At 50.0% G+C, this 21,826-nt stretch overlaps 1 protein-coding gene across 1 annotated transcript in view; it reads right to left on the bottom strand.

The window, feature by feature from the left end:
• The window catches only part of mgat5 (alpha-1,6-mannosylglycoprotein 6-beta-N-acetylglucosaminyltransferase), a 187,187-nt gene that overhangs the window by 6,321 nt on the left and 159,040 nt on the right, over positions 1 to 21,826 (bottom strand). Inside the window, exon 9 of the mRNA XM_056301107.1 lies at positions 13,796 to 13,945. Within this exon, the coding sequence (XP_056157082.1) occupies positions 13,796 to 13,945 (150 nt within the window). The remainder of the gene's footprint in view (positions 1 to 13,795; positions 13,946 to 21,826) is intronic.

Below are 21,826 nucleotides of genomic sequence, written 5' to 3'. Positions count from 1 at the left end.
TCTGCTGATCCGGGGAGGGCTGCAGACTACCACATGTCTCCTCCGATGCATGTGGAGTCGCCAGCCGCTTCTTTTCACCTGACGTTATTCCCCCCGGTTCCTCCTCCCTCCTGAACAGGTGCCCCAGCCGACCAGAGGAGGCGCTAGTGCAGTGACCAGGACACATCCAGCTTCCCACCCGCATATATGGCCAATTGTGTCTATAGGGACGCCTGACCAAGCCGGAGGTAACACGGGGATTCGAACCGGCAATCCCTGAGTTGGTAGGCAATAGAATAGACCGCCACACTGAACCCAGGACCTTCTTGCTGTGAGGCGACTGTGCTAACCACTGCGCCACCGTGCCGCCCCATAAGTAGACATGCAAGGTTAACTGAAACTTCTCAGTTGAGGCACGTTGTTCTGGACACGGTGGTCTAAATCCTTGTAGTTCTCGGAAAGATTTGTATGATCTGATTATGAAGAAAATGTGGAGTGGTGGAAAGATCAGCACGTCATTGTTGGAAATCAAGCAAAAATGTAGTTCGCCCTGTGGGAGTGTCAGTCGTTTAAAAGGTTAAATGTGCAATTACCTCAACTCGGTTTGCATGTATTACTTATGAAGTCAACCTTTTGTCTGCAGCCAGACAGTGTTCGAGTCCTCTGGTACAGGGCCAGCTCCAAGTATCAATATTGCAGCGCCTAAATATAGCATGTGTTGATCTGTCCTCTAACCGAGCTGATAAATGACTCCCATTAACAAGCAGATGAGAACCGTAGAAGGAGGGGAGGTCGGAGAACGGGAGGAGAGGCTGCAGCGAGTAATGAATAAAGCACCGGCGAGCGCCGCTCGGGCGTTTTATGGAAGCGTTGATGGAGTTTGTTTCACATGGTTATTATGCATCACGGGACGGACCCATGCCGGGGCACTACGCCTCGGACCTCTGTCCTCTTCTATTAGATGGAATCTTGTAATGGAGCAACTGAATCCTCTGTGCTGTTGCCGTCATAAAAACACTCACAAAAACGTCAAATTTAACCTCTAAAATACCACATTTAGACACAATTCAATAAAAATAATCATATCTATAATAATTATAATCCCAATAATCATAATACGACATTAATAACGTTGATAATAATAATTAATGTTAATAATTAAATAATAATATAAATATAAATCTATCATAAATAATATTAGATTAACCATCTTCACCAATGATTATCTTATAAAGATTATAAATACAAAGATATTAATCACTGAAATTAATCATAAATTAAATATAAATGTCAATATAAACAATTGTTAATATTAATAATAGTTAAATATAATATACATATAAATGAATCATAAATCACATTAAATTAATCATATTCATCAGTCATTATCTTATAAATAGTATAAATATGAGATAATCAATGAATCAATGAATTAATCATAAATTAAATATAAATATAAACAACTGTTAATATTAATAATAGTTAAATATAATATACATATAAATTCATCATAAATCATATTAAATTAATAATATTCATCAGTCATTATCTTATAATATAGTATAAATGTAAAGATATTAATCTATCAAATTAATCACAAATTAAATATAAGTATACATATAAATATAAATAATTACATATTAACAATTAACGTTAATAATTAAAGATAATATTAATAATCAAATATATTTATGATAATAATACGCTATATAAAATGCAACTTGATTGATTGAATATTGAGAATACAAGACAAAGGAAAGAGGTAAGGGAGGAGGACTACAGCCGGGGAATCTCAGCGGCGGTTGCAGAATCCGTTTTAAAACGAAGGAGCCAGAAATACTGTTTCTGCACCTCTACTGAAGCAGCATGTCAGTAGTTCCTGCACACGCTGCTCAGCAACCCTCCCAACAACACCTGAGACCGTGGTATCTGCACAACTCCACACGGCGCCGCCCTGCAGCCTTTACTGGGGTGTGACCACCCCGCGCGTCTCCCACTGAAGCCAGCCAGTAAAAGTTTACTGGAGGCTGACGTGTAAACACACCGTTGCTGCTGCAGCAAGGACGGACTCACACCGAGGCTTACTGTTGCTGCTCTGCAACGGACACACACACACATACACACACACACACACACACACACACATACACACACACATACACACACACATACACACACACACATACACACACACACACACACACACACACACACACACACACACATACACACACACACACACACACACACACACACACACACACACACACACACACACACACACACACACACACACACACGTTTCCTGCAATACCACCCACCTCTACCCACTGCACACACCACTCACTGGGCACACATGCACAGAGAGAGAGAGAGAGAGAGATGGTGAGAGAGAGGGAGAGGAGAGAGACGGTGAGAGAGAGGGAGAGCACAAGAGAGCGAGTGATCGAGAGAGATGGTGATAGAGGGAGAGAGCAGGAGAGAGAGAGAAGTGAGAGAACAAGCCAACGAGGGAGCGAGAGGGCGAGAGAGACGGTGAGAGAGGGAGAGGAGAGAGATGGTGAGAAGGTAGAGAGAGAGAGATGGTAAGAGAGGTAGACAGTGCAAGAGAGAGAGGAGACGGTGAGCGAGGGAGAGGGAAAGAGCGAGACACAGAGACGGTGAGAGAGATGTGAGAGAGGGGGAGAGATAGAGCGAGAGAGAGAGACGGTGAGAGAGACGGTGATAGAGGGAGAGGAAAGAGCTAGAGAGAGAAATGGTGAGAGAGAGAGAGAGAGAGAGAGACAGTGAGAGAGAGAGAGAGAGAGAGAGAGAGACAGTGAGAGAGAGAGAGAGAGAGAGAGAGAGAGAGACGTGAGAGAGAGAGAGAGAGAGGGAGAGAGAACGGTGAGAGAGGAGGAGAGAGATAAACAGTGAGAGAGAGAGAGAGAGGGAGAGAGAGAGACGGTGAGAGAGAGAGAGAGAGAGAGAGAGACGGTGAGAGAGAGAGAGAGAGAGGGAGAGAGAGAGACGGTGAGAGACGGTGATAGAGGGAGAGGGAAAGAGCTGAGAGAGAGAGACGGTGAGAGAGAGAGAGGAGAGAGAGAGAGAGAGACAGTGAGAGAGAGAGAGACGGTGAGAGAGAGAGAGAGAGAGAGAGAGAGAGAGGGAGAGAGAGAGACGGTGAGAGAGAGAGAGAGAGAGAGAGAGAGAGAGAGAGACTACTTGAGAGGCCCCTATAACAAGCTGAGTCTTCCAGATGAGCAAAGTAAATATTTGTGGAGTTGTTGCTGCATGCCGTAACCAGAGGTGGCTTGTCCAAGGAGCGTGCCTCAGTAATGGGCCTGTATCCAGGACTCAGTGGGGGGGGGCAGAGGTGGGGGGAGAGAGAGGGGAGAGACAGAGGGGGTAGAGAGTGTGGGAGGAAGAGAGGGAGAGACAGAGGGGGGAGAGAGGGTGCAGGGAGGAAGAGAGGGAGAGAGAAAGGAGAGGGGGGGAAGAGAGGGAGAGAGAGAAGAGAGAGGGAGAGAGAGAAGAGAGTGTAGGGAGAGAAGGAAGAGAGGGAGAGAGAGCGAGAGAGAGAGTGTAGGAGAGAGGGGAAGAGAGGGAGAGACAGAGGGGGGAGAGAGGGTGGAGGGAGGAAGAGAGGGAGAGAGAAAGGAGAGAGGGGGGAAGAGAGGAGAGAGAAGAGAGTGTAGGGAGAGAGGGGAAGAGAGGGGAAGAGAGAGAGGGGGGGAAGAGAGGAGAGAGAAAGGAGAGAGGGGGGGGAAGAGAGGGGGAGAGAGGGGGGGAGAGAGGGAGAGAGAAAGGAGAGAGGGGGGTGAAGAGGAGTGGGAGAGAGGGGGAGAGAGAGCAAATGAGGCCAGTGTAAGTGTGGGGCAGGGCAGGCTACAGTGGGCTGTGTAGAAGTGGTTGTGTAGGAATTGTGTACATGTCAGAGTGTTTACGTCTGCCTATAGAAACACAACAGACACACAAAGCTTGTTCAGGTCCCCTTTCCACTGCCTGACTGAATGATTTATGGAACACACACTACACACCACACACACACACACACACACACACACACACACACACACACGCATGCTGACTGTGTAAAGTGTGTAAGACTTGGTCGGAGTTTAATGTCGTAAGTGGGTGATGACATTTACAATTATCCCACTTCCTGTCTAGTCACACAGTAAAGGTACACACATCCTGTCTAGTCACACAGTAAAGTTACACACTTCCTGTCTAGTCACACAGTAAAGGTACACACTTCCTGTCTAGTCACACAGTAAAGGTACACACTTTCCTGTCTAGTCACACAGTAAAGGTACACACTTCCTGTCTAGTCACACAGTACAAGGTACACACTCCTGTCTAGTCACACAGAAAAGGTACACACTTCCTGTCTAGCCACACAGTAAAGGTACACACTTCCTGTCTAGCCACACAGTAAGGTACACACTTCCTGTCTAGCACACAGTAAAGGTACACACTTCCTGACTACAGTCACACTGTAAAGGTACACACTTCCTGTCTACAGTCACACTGTAAAGGTACACGTCTGTACAGTACACTCCCAACCTGGTGGTCTCACAATCAACAGATCTGATCTCCATGACGACGGATCTGACTCTAAAAGGCAACAGATGGCAGCAGAGCCCAGTGCTTCTTCCTCTGTGTGTGTGTGTGTTTGTGTGTGTGTGTGTCTTAATAACTTCCTCGGGTCTGAGAAGCAGTTGCGCTATTACAGTTTAAGATGCTAGAAAGGAGGGGATGGGGAGAGGGGAGGGAGGGAGAGTGAGAGAGAGAGAGAGAGAGAGAGAGAGAGAGAGAGAGAGAGAGAGAGAGAGAGAGAGAGAGAGGAGTAGAGAGAGAGAGAGAGAGAGAGAGAGAGAGAATGAGAGAGAGAGTGGGGGAATGAGGAGAGGAAAAGAGAGAGGGAGAGCGAGAGAAGAGAGAGAGATGAGAGAGAGAGAGAGAGAGAGAGAGAGAGGAGGGAATGACGAGAGGGAGAGAGAGGAGAGGAATGAGGTGAGGGAGAGAAGGAGGGAGGTGAGGGAGAGAAAGAGAGAGAGAGAGAGGGACAGAGAGAGCGAGAGAGCAAGGGGGCGGCAGTAAGAGAGACAAAGGCAATGAAAGACAGAGGAGTATGTTTGTATGTCTGTGCGGTGTGTGTGTGTGTGTGTGTGTGTGTGTGTGTGTGGGTGTGTGTGGGTGTGTGTATGTGTGTGTGTGTGGGTGTGTATGTGTATGTGTGTGTGTGGGTGTGTAATGGTGTGTTGTGTGTGTGTGGTGTGTATGTGTATGTGTGTGTGTGAGGGGGGGGGGTGTGTGTGTATGGGTGTGTGTGTGTGTGTGTGTGTGGGTGTGTGTGTGTGTGTGTATGGGTGTGTGTATGTGTTGTGTGTGGTGTGTGTGTGTGTATGGGTGTGTGTATGTGTTGTGTGGTGTGTATGTGTATGGGTGTGGGGTGTGTGTGTGTGTGTGGGTGTGTGTGTGTGGGTGGGGTGTGTGTGTGTGTGGGTGTGTGTGTGTGGGTGTGGGTGTGGGGTGTGGGGTGTGTGTGTGGGGGGGCAGTTCTTATGGCTTGGAGGGGAAGTGAAAGTGGAGGGTGGTGAAGCATGCAGAGGACATTGTGTGCAAGACGTGATGTTGTGGGTCTCAGCAGAGACAGATGTGTGACTGTGTGGGGGGATGAATGGATGAAGAGACAGAGACAGATATGTGACTCCATTGGGGGGATGAATGGATGAGAGACAGAGACAGATGTGTGACTGTGTGGGGGGATGAATGGATGAAGAGACAGAGACAGATGTGTGACTCCATGGGGGGATGAATGGATGAAGAGACAGAGAGATGTGTGACTCCATTGGGGGATGATGGATGAAGAGACAGAGACAGATGTGTGACCTCCATGGGGGATGAATGGATGAAGAGAAGAGACAGATGTGTGACTCCTTGGGATGAATGGATGAAGAGCGGTAGACAGGATATGTGACTCCATGGGGGATGAATGGATGAAGAGACAGAGACAGATGTGTGACTCCATGGGAGATGAATGGATGAAGAGACAGAAGACAGATGTGTGACTTCATGGGGGGATGAATGGATGAAGAGACAGAGACAGATGTGTGACTCCATGGGGGGATGAATGGATGAAGAGACAGAGACAGATGTGTGACTCCATTGGGGGGATGAATGGATGAAGAGACAGAGACAGATGTGTGACTCCATGGGGGGATGAATGGATGAAGAGACAGAGAGATGTGTGACTCCATTGGGGATGAATGGATGAAGAGACAGAGACAGATGTGTGACTCATGGGGGATGATGGATGAAGAGACAGAGACAGATGTGTGACTCCATTGGGGGATGAATGGATGAAGAGACAGAGACAGATGTGTGACTCCATGGGGAGATGAATGGATGAAGAGACAAGAGACAGATGTGTGACTGCGTGGGGGGATGAATGGATGAAGAGACAGATGTGTGACTCCATGGGGGGATGAATGGATGAGACCACAGCTACTCAGCTCAGTCGCCTCAGGAAATATAGACGACTATAATAACTGGGTGAATACACATGACGACCCACATGGCACGATATGCTCGACCCCAGAGACCAGAGGGAGCGTGAGGACTAACGCTGGTACGCCGACCTTCCTCTCTCAGAGGAGATGAAGACCAAGACCAAGACCAAGATCAACAGCAAGGTTCCCAATGCAAAATTCTACCGCCGGTTCGAATCCCCATGTTACTGCCGGCTTGGTCGGGCGTCCCTACAAACACAATTGGCCGTGTCTGCGGGTGGGGAGCCGGATGTGGGTATGTGTCCTGGTCGCTGCACTAGCGCCTCCTCTGGTCGGTCGGGGCGCCTGTTTGGTGGGGGGGGGGGACTGGGGGGAATAGCATGATCCTCCCACGCGCTACGTCCCCCTGGTGAAACTCCTCACTGTCAGGTGAAAAGAAGCGGCTGGTGACTCCACATGTATGGGAGGGGGCATGTGGTAGTCTGCAGCCCTCCCCGGATGGGCAGAGGAGGTGGAGCAGCGACCGGGACGGATACAATAGAGGAGAAAGGGGGGGGGGGGTCCAAAAAAGAAAAGAAAGGGAACTTGCTCGCCCCTATGCAATGCACTGTTTGGTTCTAGTTTCCCGACCGACTATCACGAGCTCAGCTTGGACCTTGGACTAGCGAGAGCAGGCAGACTTCCCGTTTTACACCCTGCAGTAAATACAAAAATAGAAGGTGAAGCTTGATATGTTCCTGGAGGAGAGCGAGAGAGAGAGAGAGAGAGAGAGAGAGAGAGAAGAGAGAGAGAGAGAGAGAGAGAGAGAGAGAGAGAGAGTCAGAGAGAGAGAGGCAAGTGAGAAAGAGAGAGACAGAGAGAGACAGAGAGAGAGAGAGAGAGAGAGAGAGTCAGAGAGAGAGAGTCAGACAGAGAGAGAGAGAGAGAGTGAGAGAGAGACAGAGAGAGAGAGAGTTAGACAGAGAGAGAGAGAGAGAGAGACCGAGAGAGAGAGAGTCAGACAGAGAGAGACCGTCTCGCCTGTGGCGTCAGGTAATAAGCTTTGTCATCGCTGCACCTGCAGTTTGACTGATGACTACCGCCTGATGGAGCAGATCCCACCATGAGCTTCATTCCTCCACCTCCCTGGGAGGAAATAAAGGCGTCACTGACGTCACCAAACAATGGCTGGCGCCTCACAGCACCGCCTCCCTGCTGAGAGCCTTCTCTGACAGTTAATACCTCACCATGTCAATAGTTAAACCCCGGTGGACCAATTAGCTCAGGCAGTCTGTTTGCAAGTACAGTAAATGGGTTACTTAAGTGGTGCGGGAAAAACCCGAGGCTGGAACACCTCCTGTTGTCTTGTCAGCTCCTTCAGCAAAGACTTGGCGAAGAAAGTCTACTTTTGACCTAATTGGCCGTTTCGCCCCATCTATACGGAGTTGGGGGTAATGGGAAGATATGAAGTCTACAGCTCTGCGAGGCCAGCCCTTTGTCATATACCTCCTCATTCTGTCCCTCCAAAACTCAGACGGACCTGCTTCCTTCTCTCCCTTCTCCCATCTACTTCGCCACCTTTTGCACTCTCGGCCTATCTCTTCTTCTTTGGTCCCTTTGTCCAGTCTTGGTATCCCAGCGGGCCAGGAGGAATGTGGCTGGTGTCAGATGGTCTGCTAAATGGACGCTGCCTTCATCCTTCTCCAGAGGGGTAGAAGCCTGCTAGGTGGACGCTGCCTTCATCCTTCTCCAGAGGGGTAGAAGCCTGCTAGGTGGACGCTGCCTTCATCCTTCTCTAGAGGGGTAGAAGCCTGCTAGGTGGACGCTGCCTTCATCCTTCTCCAGAGGGGTAGAAGCCTGCTAGGTGGACGCTGCCTTCATCCTTCTCCAGAGGGGTAGAAACCTGCTAGGTGGACGCTGCCTTCATCCTTCTCCAGAGGGGTAGAAGCCTGCTAGGTGGAACGCTGCCTTCATCCTTCTCTAGAGGGGTAGAAGCCTGCTAGGTGGACGCTGCCTTCATCCTTCTCCAGAGGGGTAGAAGCCTGCTAGGTGGACGCTGCCTTCATCCTTCTCCAGAGGGGTAGAAGCCTGCTAGGTGGACGCTGCCTTCATCCTTCTCTAGAGGGGTAGAAGCCTGCTAGGTGGACGCTGCCTTCATCCTTCTCCAGAGGGGTAGAAGCCTGCTAGGTGGACGCTGCCTTCATCCTTCTCCAGAGGGGTAGAAGCCTGCTAGGTGGACGCTGCCATCATCCTTCTCCAGAGGGGTAGAAGCCTGCTAGGTGGACGCTGCCTTCATCCTTCTCCAGAGGGGTAGAAGCCTGCTAGGTGGACGCTGCCTTCATCCTTCTCTAGAGGGGTAGAAGCCTGCTAGGTGGACGCTGCCTTCATCCTTCTCTAGAGGGGTAGAAGCCTGCTAGGTGGACGCTGCCTTCATCCTTCTCCAGAGGGGTAGAAGCCTGCTAGGTGGACGCTGCCTTCATCCTTCTCCAGAGGGGTAGAAGCCTGCTAGGTGGACGCTGCCTTCATCCTTCTCCAGAGGGGTAGAAGCCTGCTAGGTGGACGCTGCCTTCATCCTTCTCCAGAGGGGTAGAAGCCTGCTAGGTGGACGCTGCCTTCATCCTTCTCCAGAGGGGTAGAAGCCTGCTAGGTGGACGCTGCCTTCATCCTTCTCCAGAGGGGTAGAAGCCTGCTAGGTGGACGCTGCCTTCATCCTTCTCTAGAGGGGTAGAAGCCTGCTAGGTGGACGCTGCCTTCATCCTTCTCCAGAGGGGTAGAAGCCTGCTAGGTGGACGCTGCCTTCATCCTTCTCCAGAGGGGTAGAAGCCTGCTAGGTGGACGCTGCCTTCATCCTTCTCCAGAGGGGTAGAAGCCTGCTAGGTGGACGCTGCCTTCATCCTTCTCCAGAGGGGTAGAAGCCTGCTAGGTGGACGCTGCCTTCATCCTTCTCCAGAGGGGTAGAAGCCTGCTAGGTGGACGCTGCCTTCATCCTTCTCCAGAGGGGTAGAAGCCTGCTAGGTGGACGCTGCCTTCATCCTTCTCCAGAGGGGTAGAAGCCTGCTAGGTGGACGCTGCCTTCATCCTTCTCCAGAAGGGTAGAAACCTGCTAGGTGGACGCTGCCTTCATCCCTCTCCAGAGGGGTAGAAGCCTGCTAGGTGGACGCTGCCTTCATCCTTCTCCAGAGGGGTAGAAGCCTGCTAGGTGGACGCTGCCTTCATCCTTCTCCAGAGGGGTAGAAGCCTGCTAGGTGGACGCTGCCTTCATCCTTCTCCAGAGGGGTAGAAGCCGGAGCCAAAAACAGACCACCCCATAGGGCTGTAGATGCAAGCGCTGGCATGCAGTTCTGCCCTTGAGCGGGAAATTTCTTTTTTTAATTTTGAGATACTTTATTGATCCCTGTGGGGAAAATCCTCCCTGCATACAACCCCTCCTAGCTGTGTTGCTAGGAGCAGTGGGCAGCCGCCGTGCAGCGCCCGGGGACCAACTCCAGTTCTTCTCGCCATGCCTCGGTCAGGGGCACAGACAGGAGTATTAACCCTAACATGCATGTCTTTTTGATGGTGGGGGAAACCGGAGCACCCGGAGAAACCCACCGCAGACACAGGGAGAACATGCAAAGTCGACACAGAGGACGACCTGGCATGACCCCCCCCAAAGTTGGAGAACCCTGGGGTTTGAATCCAGAATCTTCTTATCGTGAGGCGACGGCGCTAACCACTGCGCCACCGTGCCGCCCAATGCTACTATATGAAAAGCCAGCTCATGCTGCCATTCAGAGACGTCATGAGTACTGCCGGGCTCCTTTATTTGCTATAGAGAACAGTTACTGTAGTCCCACACTGCAAAAAGCTTAGGTTTCCTAAAAAAGTGAAATGGAAGAGATGGGCAGATTCTTCCAGGGTGTAGGGGGCAGTGCTGTGCTTTCTGCTCCAGAGCTATTAGCAGTCCCTTAAAACCCAGATCACGTGAGGGCAAACCTCGGGAGAGTTGGAAGCGGCTCCTATTCGCTGTTAGTTTTGACCGAGGCCATGGGAATCCCGCATGTGAATTCCTGTGTTTATGATGAACACTAAGCTGATGACGAGACGATGAGATGACGAAGATGTGTCGAGCACAAGGCAGGCCTGAGGTCCGCCTCAATCCCTCTGCTTTCTGAAGTGAACCAGGAAGAAAAACCTCATTTGGAGAGTTCCCACGGCATGGTACACTCCGGCCCGGATGCAGCGTTTGCTGCCTGTCCTTGGCTCGGTGAACGACAGAGATGGGAGGTGTGAGAGAGGGAGGGAGTGAGTCAGGACATGGGGGGGGGGTAGCTGGGTGGAGGGTGAGGCAACACACACACACTGAGTTGAGGCATTACTCCCACAGCTCGTTTAGCAGGGCTGAATCTAGAGTTTACTCTTTTCTCTAAAACACTGCTATCTTTTAACTGTTCTCAATCTTTCTGCAGAATAACTTGTAGTATGTTAAACTGGACCGTTCCCCCTGTTTAATAATTCCTCCTGTTTAATAATTCCTCAGGTTTAATCCTTCCTCATGTTTAATCATTCGTCATGTTTAATAATTCCTTGTTTAATAATTCAGTGGTGAGTGAAACCAGTTAATACACACCATCTGTTGACTGCAAACAGTCGGCGTTTGAACGAGCTACGTACACAAGACGAGCAGACCCTGCAAACTGCACAGGACGCTTCACTAAAGCTAACAAGTTAAAGAAAGGGGGCGTCCGGGTAGCGTAGTGGTTTATTCTGTTGCTGACAAACATGGGGGTCGCTGGTTCGAATCCCCGTGTTACCTCCGGCTTGGTCGGGTGTCCTTACAGACACAACTGGCTGTGTCTGTAAGGATGTGGGTACGTGTCCTGATCGCCGCCTCCTCTGGTCAGTCGGGGCGCCTGTTCGGGGGAGGGGGAACTGGGGGGAATAGCGTGATCCTCCCACGTGCTACGTCCCCCTGGTGAAACTCCTCACTGTCAGGCGAAAAGAAGCGGCTGGAGACTCCACATGTATGGGAGGAGGCATGTGGTAGTCTGCAGCCCTCCCCGGATCAGAAGAGGGGGTGGAGCAGCGACCGGGACGGCTCGGAAGAGTGGTGTAATTGGCCAAGTACAACTGGGGAGAAAAAGGGGGAAAATCCCCCCCCCCAAAAAGTTAAAGAAAAATGCTAAAAAAAGGGAGGGAAAAAAGGCTAATAAATAAATAAAATAAATAAAACCTTTTTAGTTTTTTTCTCAGAGCTAGCTAGCAGGTGAAGGAGCGCGGGCTGAAGGGCTGGATGGGACCAGCTCTTTAAATGCTGCACGGCGAACATGCTATTAGGGAGGCTAACATTAACATTTTGCTGAGGACCTGGACGAACCATTTGCTGTCGACTATAATTAAACACTTCCTGTGAGCATGAAGCGCTCGCTCCTCTTCGAGGCCGTTCACGTCGTTTCTAAAAGGCGCCGTTCGAGAGACCCTCACCGCACACGAGCAGCTGACTCGGGGAGACCTTCAGCCACCGAAAAGCCTCAGGAACCCTACGCAGAAACGGCCCCTTGTTAAAGATTACCTGACAGTAAGCCAGGCCAGCGTGGGAGGTCGTTCACGGCTTCTTTTACGGCAACGTGTGAAGGGTCGCACACAAACAAAACGCGAGGCACACTACCATGTTGTGCTACTGTGACTGCCAACCAAAAGCTCAATATTCTCCTTTATCTTCTCGCTCCGCAGCGTACCGGAGTCCTTCACAAGTGCTTTCACTTGACTCAGAGATGATCCGCCTGGTATGTCAGACCCTCTCCCCTCAACCACAAACCACAACGGCAACCGCGGCTGGAGAACTGCACTTCTCTGTTGTCGCTTTAACACTTTTTTGTCGTTGCTTTGTTTACTTCTAGATTTTGTACACCATTCTGGCTGACGATGTGCTGCAAATGGGAGCTAACACATCAGGCCAGGACTCCGCAGTCTACACCATCTACACAGTCTACACCATCTACACAGTCTACACCCATCTACACACATCTACACAGTCTACACCATCTACACTCATCTACACAGTCCACACCATCTACACAGTCTACACCCATCTACACAGTCCACACCATCTACACAGTCTACACCCATCTACACAGTCCACACCATCTACACAGTCTACACTCATCTACACAGTCTACACCATCTACACAGTCTACACTCATCTACACAGTCCCCACCATCTACACAGTCTACACCATCTACACAGTCTACACCATCTACACAGTCTACACTCATCTACACAGTCTACACCCATCTACACAGTCTACACCCATCTACAGGCCAGTGGCCACTCTTTCAGGATGAGGATGTGCACATCCCGGATAGGGAGGACCGCTGGTTTTGGTCGTTATTCATCGGCTGCCATCTTACAATACTGTGACTGCAAACATTCCCCAGTCCTCTGTGTGGTGGTGTAGTACACGTGGTCACTGTAACTCTAGTTAATGGTCACGGCCATGTTTGCATATGAAACTGGTCGTTGTTTTCGGTCGTTACGCATCCGTATCGTTTATAAGGGTGGGGACACCTGCAGTCAGTTCAGGGCCCAGACAAACCAAACCAACTAGCGGCGACGAAGGCCCGACGGTTGCGTTGCCTCACGTCGCCTGCTGTCTGGGCTGAAGAGTAGCACTTGAACACAACGCAAAGAGTACAGCTGAAGGCCCCCATTCGCTAGCTTACCACTGATTCACTTAGCTGAACAGCCAGTCAGTGATCTCCCTCACCCTCAGACTCTGCCCATTCAACATGCTGAATCGGCTGAAAAGCTGCCAACAGGGGTCCGACTAGTAGTACCGACGGTGCGGGACACACCGCAAAATCTAGGGTCACAGACGCTCACATTGGGCCCGACATTGGCCCGGCCGCCGGCCTGGTGTGTCAGGGCCCGTAGACTGAAGAGGTCCGTTACATGGGTGATGAAATGTTTGTCTCGTACCCAGAGCAACTGACTCAACCCTCTTTGCTTTAAATGAGCTTTATATGAACCCACCTTGCCCGGTGTTGTGAGATTTGGATAACTGCAACGACTTTCCCTCCTGCTTTTTGTCTTTTCAGGGTGTTAGAGGTCTAATTTCTCTGTGCAATGACTGCAGCTCTGAGTAATGGATAGGATAAACGCCTCATTATTTGCATTTTGATAAAATAACCTGCTGCGGGAGCCGTTACGCACCCAATTTAAGCCGCGGTCCTGATGAGACAACAACAATTCCCCCACAGGAGCAATACATACAGAGTCACAACAACCCTGGTCCATGTGTAAGGGTGGCTGCAGGGTGAGACAGCCGCATCGGGGCTCTGACGGAGCCGGGCTCCCTCACCTTGGTCTCTCGGAGGAGGAACTGGAGGTCCCGGCCACTAAGGATGCCGTGGTTCTTCACGTAGCTAGGAAGGTGCACGGTGCTGGTGCCGTGCACGGTGCCGTGCACCTCCGTGTAGCTGTCGATGATATCCAGGTACTTCTTCTTGTCCTGTAACATACAAAAAGAGAAAGGGAAAGAAAAAAAGATTCAGAATGCAGGTTTCTTCCCTTTTAATGAGATGGAGTCACGAAGCAAAGGCACCGGACTGATGTTCACTTGGTTTTTTCCTCATAGAGGATCGGTTGAAGAGCTATGCATCAACATGTGATGCCCACCGTAACTAAGAAGCCATTACTCTTTCAAATCGATTTCACTAACGCAATCAGGAATCGGGAACACTTTGTCACAAAACGTCGCTTTATTTGAAAGGAAACATCGACTCCCCCAGCCCACAGCAGCGCAACACAAAGACAAAACACGGCCAGAAACTGCAAGAACTACAAGAACACATATATCCAAGCTAACACATATATCCAAGCTAACACATATATCCAAACTAAACAAAAAAACCACTGTCCAAGGGAGCAAACGCCGGCAAAGATGGCTGTCGGAACTGCTGGTCTGCATGGGCTAGCGGTTAGCTTAGCCTACCCCACTTCTGCGTCCTGTCAGACCGCCCTCGGTGCAGCTACAGGCAGGGCCCTGGTCCCTGAGCCCACTGGATGCAGCAGATCAGGCTCCTTCAGCCGATCCTACGCTAGCTCTCCCAGCCAAAAACAGTCAGCACGAGGAGAGGCCGCCGCCGCCAGACCGCCCTCGGGCGCAGCTCCAGGCAGGGCCGTGGTCCCTGGGCCCACAGGACGCAGCAGACCGAGCTGTCCCAGCCGATCCAGCACCAGCTCTCCCAGCCATCAAATGAAGACAAACTTAAGACACAGACGTGGACAAAGACACTGCATGGACGGTACTGGGTGAGGCCGCCGCAAACGTGAATTCGCGCCGCCAAAAAAAAACCTTCAAGCTGTTAGACATTAGCATCCAAAATACTTTACTTGAGAACCCAATTGATTTATTTGTAAATAAAAACAAGACTTGTTGGTAAGACTTTACAGAACTGTGGAGAGAAACGCTTCCAACAGCAGCTGGCATAAAGTGACGGTTGCCCCTCTGCGTGGCCTGCTGAACCTTTGTCCGGGCTACCTTGCTGACCATCTGGCCACAACGGCAGACGGAGCTAAAAATAATACATTGTGAGGAGCACGGCGGAACACAATACCCTGCTACCTGATCCCCGACACCCTCGATGAAAAGAAGAGATAAGGAACGGAAACAGGGCGACCACAAAATGTGCTGTCACATTGGTGGACTCTGGTGTCAGATGTGGGATGGTGAGACCGTGAGGCCATCGGAAGTGCGTTGCCCCCGGAGGCGTGAGGGTGAGCTGGTATGCCGAAGCGCAGGGATGCACTTCCTGAAAGGGGGGGAGGGGGGTAATGTGATGACCACGGATAACCGGACTCGCTACTAGAATTCGATACGTCGGTCACCGATGCCCAGCCTTCTATCTGCACCAGCGCCGCTCACCTGCACTCGCCGAGGCTGGAGCCGAAAGCGATGATGGGAGAGGTGGTAAAAAGACAATTTGGGAGTTTATTCATTCAAGTCGTGGAGACAAACTAAACCGCGCCTGTGAAAACAAATTACCTTCAAAACGGCTGAAATATCAATGAGCAGCGAAACAAGCACACTCACGGGGCCCAGCCACACGGCTACGCTGATGAATACAAGTCTGGGTCTTCATCTGGCGAGAGGACTGGATTAAATTCCTCTCCCAGTCCCACCGAGCACACATCATAATCAAAGAGAAATGGGGGCGGAGTCGCTGACCTCGCACCTCCAATCCCAAGTTCATCATCATGCGAATAAAGATCGTAGGAGCCGGCACGGATCAACCCGATCTGATTAATACGGGCTGCTTGTGTTGACTTCCTGTCTGGTTTGCGCCACAGCGTGAATTTAATTCCAGGGAGTAAATGGGATTGTTCAGTAGCTGCCGCGACACGGGACTGGGGGGGGGGATGGGGTGGGTGGGGGGGGGTCAGAGGTCATTATTGCTCTGTAATACATCATATACTGTGAAACAGATGTGAGAATAGAGGATGCTGTAAGACATGGAGTTAAATAGACCGGCTAAACAGCATGAGGTCCAGTATGTATTCCACTGGGAAGACTCATTTCTCCATCAATCCATCCATCCACCCATCCATCCATCCATCCATCCATCCATCCATCCATCCATCCATCCATCCACCCATCCATCCATCCATCCATCCATCCATCCATCCATCCATCCATCCATCCACCCATCCACCCATCCATCCATCGTCCTAGCTGCTTATCCGAATTCGGGTCACGGGATGCTGGAGCCTGCCCCAGCAGTCACTGGGCGGCTGGTGGGGAGACACCCTGGATAGGCCACCAGACCATCACAGCCCCCCCCCCACCACCACCACCACCACCACACACACACACACACACATCTAGGGACAATTTAGTACGGCTGATTCACCTGACCTACATGTCTTTGGACTGTGGGAGGAAACCGGAGCCCCCGGAGGAAACCCACACAGACACGGGAAGAAAATGCAAACTCCACACAGAGGACGACCCGGGACGACCCCCAAGGTTGGACTACCCCGGGGCCATGTGCTACGTTCCCCCCTGGCGAAAGTCCTCACCGTCAGGTGAAAAGAAGCGACTCCACATGTATCGGAGGAGGCATGTGGTAGTCTGCAGCCCTGCCCGGATCAGCAGAGGGGGTGGAGCAGAGACCGGGACGGCTCGGAAGAGTGGGGTAATTGGCCGGATACAATTGGGGGAGAAAAAGGGGGCGGGGGGTAGGTTTTGCAAGGTTAGGTTTTAGGCTTCGATCGGACTCAGAGAGTACCAGAGAGACGGACTGGATGCAGGTGGATTTCTCCTCACACTGATTCTCTGACGGCGGTATAACCGTCACTTGCAGCTAAATGAAGCCACAACCCAATAAAAAAAAACACGATTATGATTATCGTCGCCACGGAAGTGAGCACGTATCTCTGCACGATAACAATCCTCGTGATCATCATCATCATCATCATCCTCAGCAGTGGGACGGGCACCACACGGCTCTGAATACCAACTAACACGAGGCCGTGTCTGCTGGACACCAAAACTCTGCAAATCTTAGCTACACACACGTGCACCGAGGTAGGAGTGGGATGCTGCAGGGCTGGTGGAAAATGTATTGCAGTTGACTGCAGCGATCAGACCACAACGGCCACCGCACAAAAGGATGTTGCATCACATCCTCAGCATCGCTTCAAGATTGATAAACACTACTGAGGGATGACAGGATATTGCCACATGCACACCAGTAGTGAAGACAATGCAGCTTCCACCCACACACACGTGTTGGAATATAACTGTCAATATTGTCTTTGTTGAGAAGCACAAGGACACAAAGCCTGCTTGTTGTGTAAGGTTGTTGTGTAAGGTTGTCTACACATTTCAATATTACATGCAAACCACCACCGTGCCCGACAACCGCCCTGCCACGGTGCGGTTTCTGCCTCCGGGGCTTCTCCTGGAAGCTGCAACAGTCTTTATTCAAGTGTTTGTGTGTGTGTGTGTGTGTGTGTGTGTGTGTATGTGTATGTGTGTGTGTGTTTTTCCCTTCCTCAGTGTCTCCTGGAGCTTGTGTTCCAGGTAGCCGCTTGTCGGGGCCCCCAGAGGCCCGGCTATCAGATGCCTCAGGCTAGCCCACTGTAACTAAACCAGCCCCGTCTGTGTGTGTGTGTGTGTGTGTGTGTGTGTGTGTGTGTGTGCGTGCGTGTGTGTGCATGCATGTGTGTGTCTGTGTGGCAAAATCCTAATTAGAGGGTGAAACCACTACCCTGTAATCCTTTCACTCAGGAGAACTAAGCACAGTACCTGAGATCGAGCTAGGTAAACATGTGGGAGAGAGAGAGAGCGAGAGAGAGTGAGATAGAGTGAAAGTGAGAGAGAGAGTGAGAGAAAGTGAGCGATAGAGAGTGAGATAGAGTGTGAGAGTGTGTGGGAGAGAGTGAGAGTGAGAGAGTGAAAGTGAGAGATAGTGAGAGAAAGTGAGCGATAGAGAGTGAGATAGAGTGTGAGAGTGTGTGGGAGAGAGTGAGAGTGAGAGAGTGAAAGTGAGAGATAGTGAGAGAAAGTGAGCGATAGAGAGTGAGATAGAGTGTGAGAGTGTGTGGGAGAGAGTGAGAGTGGGGGAGTGAAAGTGAGAGATAGTGAGACAGTGAGACAGAGATAGACCGAGTGGGAGTGAGTGAGAGAGAGAGGGTGAGAGACAGAGAGTGAGAATGAGAGAGTTAGAGAATGAGAGAGTGAGTGAGACAGAGAGTGAGCGTTAAATATAGAGTGAGAGTGTGAGAGAATGAAAGTGAGAGAGTGCAAGATAGGGAGTGAGAGTGTGAGGGGGTGAGACAGAGATAGACAGGAGAGTGAGAGATCGTGAGAGAGAGAGTGAGAGATATGTAAATAGAGAGTGAGAGGGTTAAAGCTAAAGAGTGAGACTGTGAGAGTGAGAGAGTGAACGTGAGTGAGAGAGCGTGAGACAGTGAGAAAGTGAAAGTGAGCGAGAGGGAGTGTATGTATGTATGTATGTATGTATGTATGTATGTATGTATGTATGTATGTATGTATGTATGTATGTATGCATGCATGCATGCATGCATGCATGCATTGTGAGTGTATGTATGTATGTATGTATGTATGTATGTATGTATGTATGTATGTATGTATGTATGTATGTATGTATGTATGGTGAGTGTATGCATGTATGTATATATTGTCAGTGTGTGTATGTATGTATGTATTGTGAGTGTGTGTGTATGTATGTATTGTGAGTGTATGTATGTATGTATGTATGTATGGTGAGTGTATGTATGTATGTATGTATGTATGGTGAGTGTATGCATGTATGTATATATTGTCAGTGTGTGTATGTATGTATGTATTGTGAGTGTGTGTGTATGTATGTATTGTGAGTGTATGTATGTATGTATGTATTGTGAGTGTATGTATGTATGTATGTATTGTGAGTGTATGTATGTATATATTGTCAGTGTGTGTATGTATGTATGTATTGTGAGTGTGTGTGTATGTATGTATTGTGAGTGTATGTATGTATGTATGTATGTATGTATGTATGTATGTATGTATGTATGTACTGTGAGTGTATGTATGTATGTATGTATGTATGTATGTATGTATGTATGTATGTATGTATGTATGTATGTATGTATTGTATGTATTGTATGTATTGTGTGAGTGTATGTATGTATGTATTGTGAGTGTGTGTGTGTGTGTGTGTGTATGTATTGTGAGACTATGATGGGAAAATGGTTTTAGGCTACTGAAAGGAAAGCATCGTAAGGTCTGCAAAGACATCGGGATACATGCAAATTTAACATTCTCAGCAGCGGCTGACGAGAGCATGCGAGTGTGTGTGTGTGTTTGTGGGTGTGTGTGTGTGTATGTGTGTGTGTGTGGGTGTGTGTGTGTGTGTGTGTGTGTGTGTGTGTGTGTGTGTGTGTGTGTGTGTGTGTGTGTGTGTGTGTGCGTTTGGACAGTGGAAAGGAGTGACCAGGCCTCTCCTGGCTCTCAGTCCTCACATAGAGTTTAATGATCACAGGACATCAATGCCAGATGCTCTCCTGAGCCCAGTCTCATTCAGAAAACACACAAAACACACACACACACACACACACACACACACACACACCCAGAAAGGCCTGGAAAAATACAAAGCAACACTGTAGTGTAGAGCACACACAGGTGAAACACAAGAATGTTAGCTGTGTTCTGCAAGTACGTATGAGAGATGGTGTGTGTGTGTGTGTGTTTGTTGGTATATGTTCAGCATAACACTGTGCGTTGTGTTTGACCCCACATGCACTCCTGTACACATGCATACGTGCAGACCTCAGTAGGTACTCAAGTGAGAGTTTGTGCGTCTGTTTCTCTATGTGCACACACACACAATGTGAATACAAAGCAAATCGACCATGGCAGCCTTATACAGAAGCACACACACACCCACACACACAGACAGACACACTCACATGGGTGGGAGCCGGGAGGTGATAAAATCATTGCTTCAGCTGGAGAGGTTGATTGAAGCGGCAGACGGGAAGGAGGAGGAGGGGGAGGAGGAGGAGGAGGAGGAGGAGGGAAATAGTTTTATGACCTTGTAAATCAGAGGGAATTTGTAAACCTTGGCTGGGGATGGAAACAGGAGAGGCGGCAGCTGCTTTATGTCGACGGAGGGAGGGTTGAGCGATGGACGCCCTGGGAGGAAGGCTCGCCGACTGACAAACAACCCCCGGAGACTCCCGATAAAACCCGCCACGTCTTTATCGTACCCGCTTTATGGCGTGCTGACAGCACAAACGGCTACATATGTAAGAGGTGTCACGGCTTACATGACCTGTGGAGAAAGAAGCGGCGATACTAACGTCAGGGTTCAGACAGCTGCAGGAATCTACGAGCCGCGGAGGAGCCTGCACCTCGCTGGCGGGTCACTTCCTGTATTCTAGCTTAGCGCTGCCTCTCCCCGAGTCCATCTCATGGATGTATTACAGTAGAGGATGCCGGATCTAAAAATGGCGCCCGTTCATTCCTGTGAGAATTGCTCGCCTGGCGCATGCGACGAAAAAGTTCCTGGCTCCCGGGTTACTTGCGGGTACATGCGTCCCACTGAATATGCGCAGTAGTGTTACTCCCATCATGCCTCTAGGCCAGTGTTTCCCAACCCAGTCCTCAAGGAACCCCTATCCTGCAGGTTTTCATTGTAACCCTGCATAGGTAGCCCTGCTTGTACTTACTCGACCAATCATCTCACAGCACTTAATTATGCAAGGTGTGCAACATCAGACATAACTCATTGCTGATTGGTTGAATAGCTACAAACAGGTACCTATTCAGGGTTGCAAAGAAAATCTGCAGGATAGGGGGTACATACATAGCCTAAGCTATGAGAACGAGTGAATCCATGGCTCGTACTCGTACACAGCAGTGATGCCATGCAGGAAAAAAATAACCAGATTTTTCTGGGCTTTGGAAAAAATGTTAAAAATATTAAAACCCCATGGCTTAGAAATATACAACACAAAGAGTAATAACTGACCGTGATTATAGCTGCAGGTGTCCTGTCAACAGTTTTACAGGCGTCTCTTTTACAGTGGTAGTCTATGGGGAAATGCTTTTGGGGCCGCAGGGGATTCACCGCTGCAATATCGCGAGTGACCACCGGAAAATAATTGGCTGCAAGGCTGAGCGGCGGTGCCGTATCCAGTTCTACTATAATACAGCCACGGTCCATCTATGGAGACAGAGCTCCAGCTCTTTGAGCAGACTGTGATGTTGAAACCCCAGGTAATGGCAGCAGAGAAGGCAAGCTGCCGAGACAAAAAAAACCTTTGAGTCCGAGTCTGCTGGGGATCAAAACCATTCTACCAAAGCTAAAATCTGATATAAGACCCACTCTCAACAAAGAAGAAGAAAGAATGAAAGCCATTTTATTTCATCACTGTACGGTTACAATGAAAGTGTTCTCTGCATTTCACCTCTCCTACTGTATAGGAGCGGTGGGCAGCTGCAGCACCCGGGGACCAACTCCAGTTCTTCTTGCCACTGCCTTGGTCACGGGCACAGACAGGAGTATTATGGCTGCGTGAATTCACGTTTGCAGCGGCCTCACACAGTACTGGTGTGGGAAGATGGCGGCGCGAACTTACGTTTGCGGCAGCCTCACCCAGCACCGACCATGCAGTGTCTTTGTCCACGTCTGCAACTAAGTTTGTCTTCGCTTGATGGCTGGGAGAGCTGGCGCCGGATCAGCTGGGAGAGCCTGGTCTGCCGCTTCCTGTGGGCCCAGGGACCACGGCCCTGCCTGGAGCTGCGACCGAAGCGGAAACACCACAGACGCGGGGAGGGCTAAGCTAACTGCTAGCCCATGCAGACCGGCAGTTC

The sequence above is a fragment of the Lampris incognitus genome, chromosome 21 (assembly GCF_029633865.1).
Source record: "Lampris incognitus isolate fLamInc1 chromosome 21, fLamInc1.hap2, whole genome shotgun sequence".
Lineage (NCBI taxonomy): Eukaryota > Metazoa > Chordata > Actinopteri > Lampriformes > Lampridae > Lampris > Lampris incognitus.
Note: the sequence above shows the minus strand (reverse complement) of the source record. Positions and strands in the feature narration are given on the sequence as shown.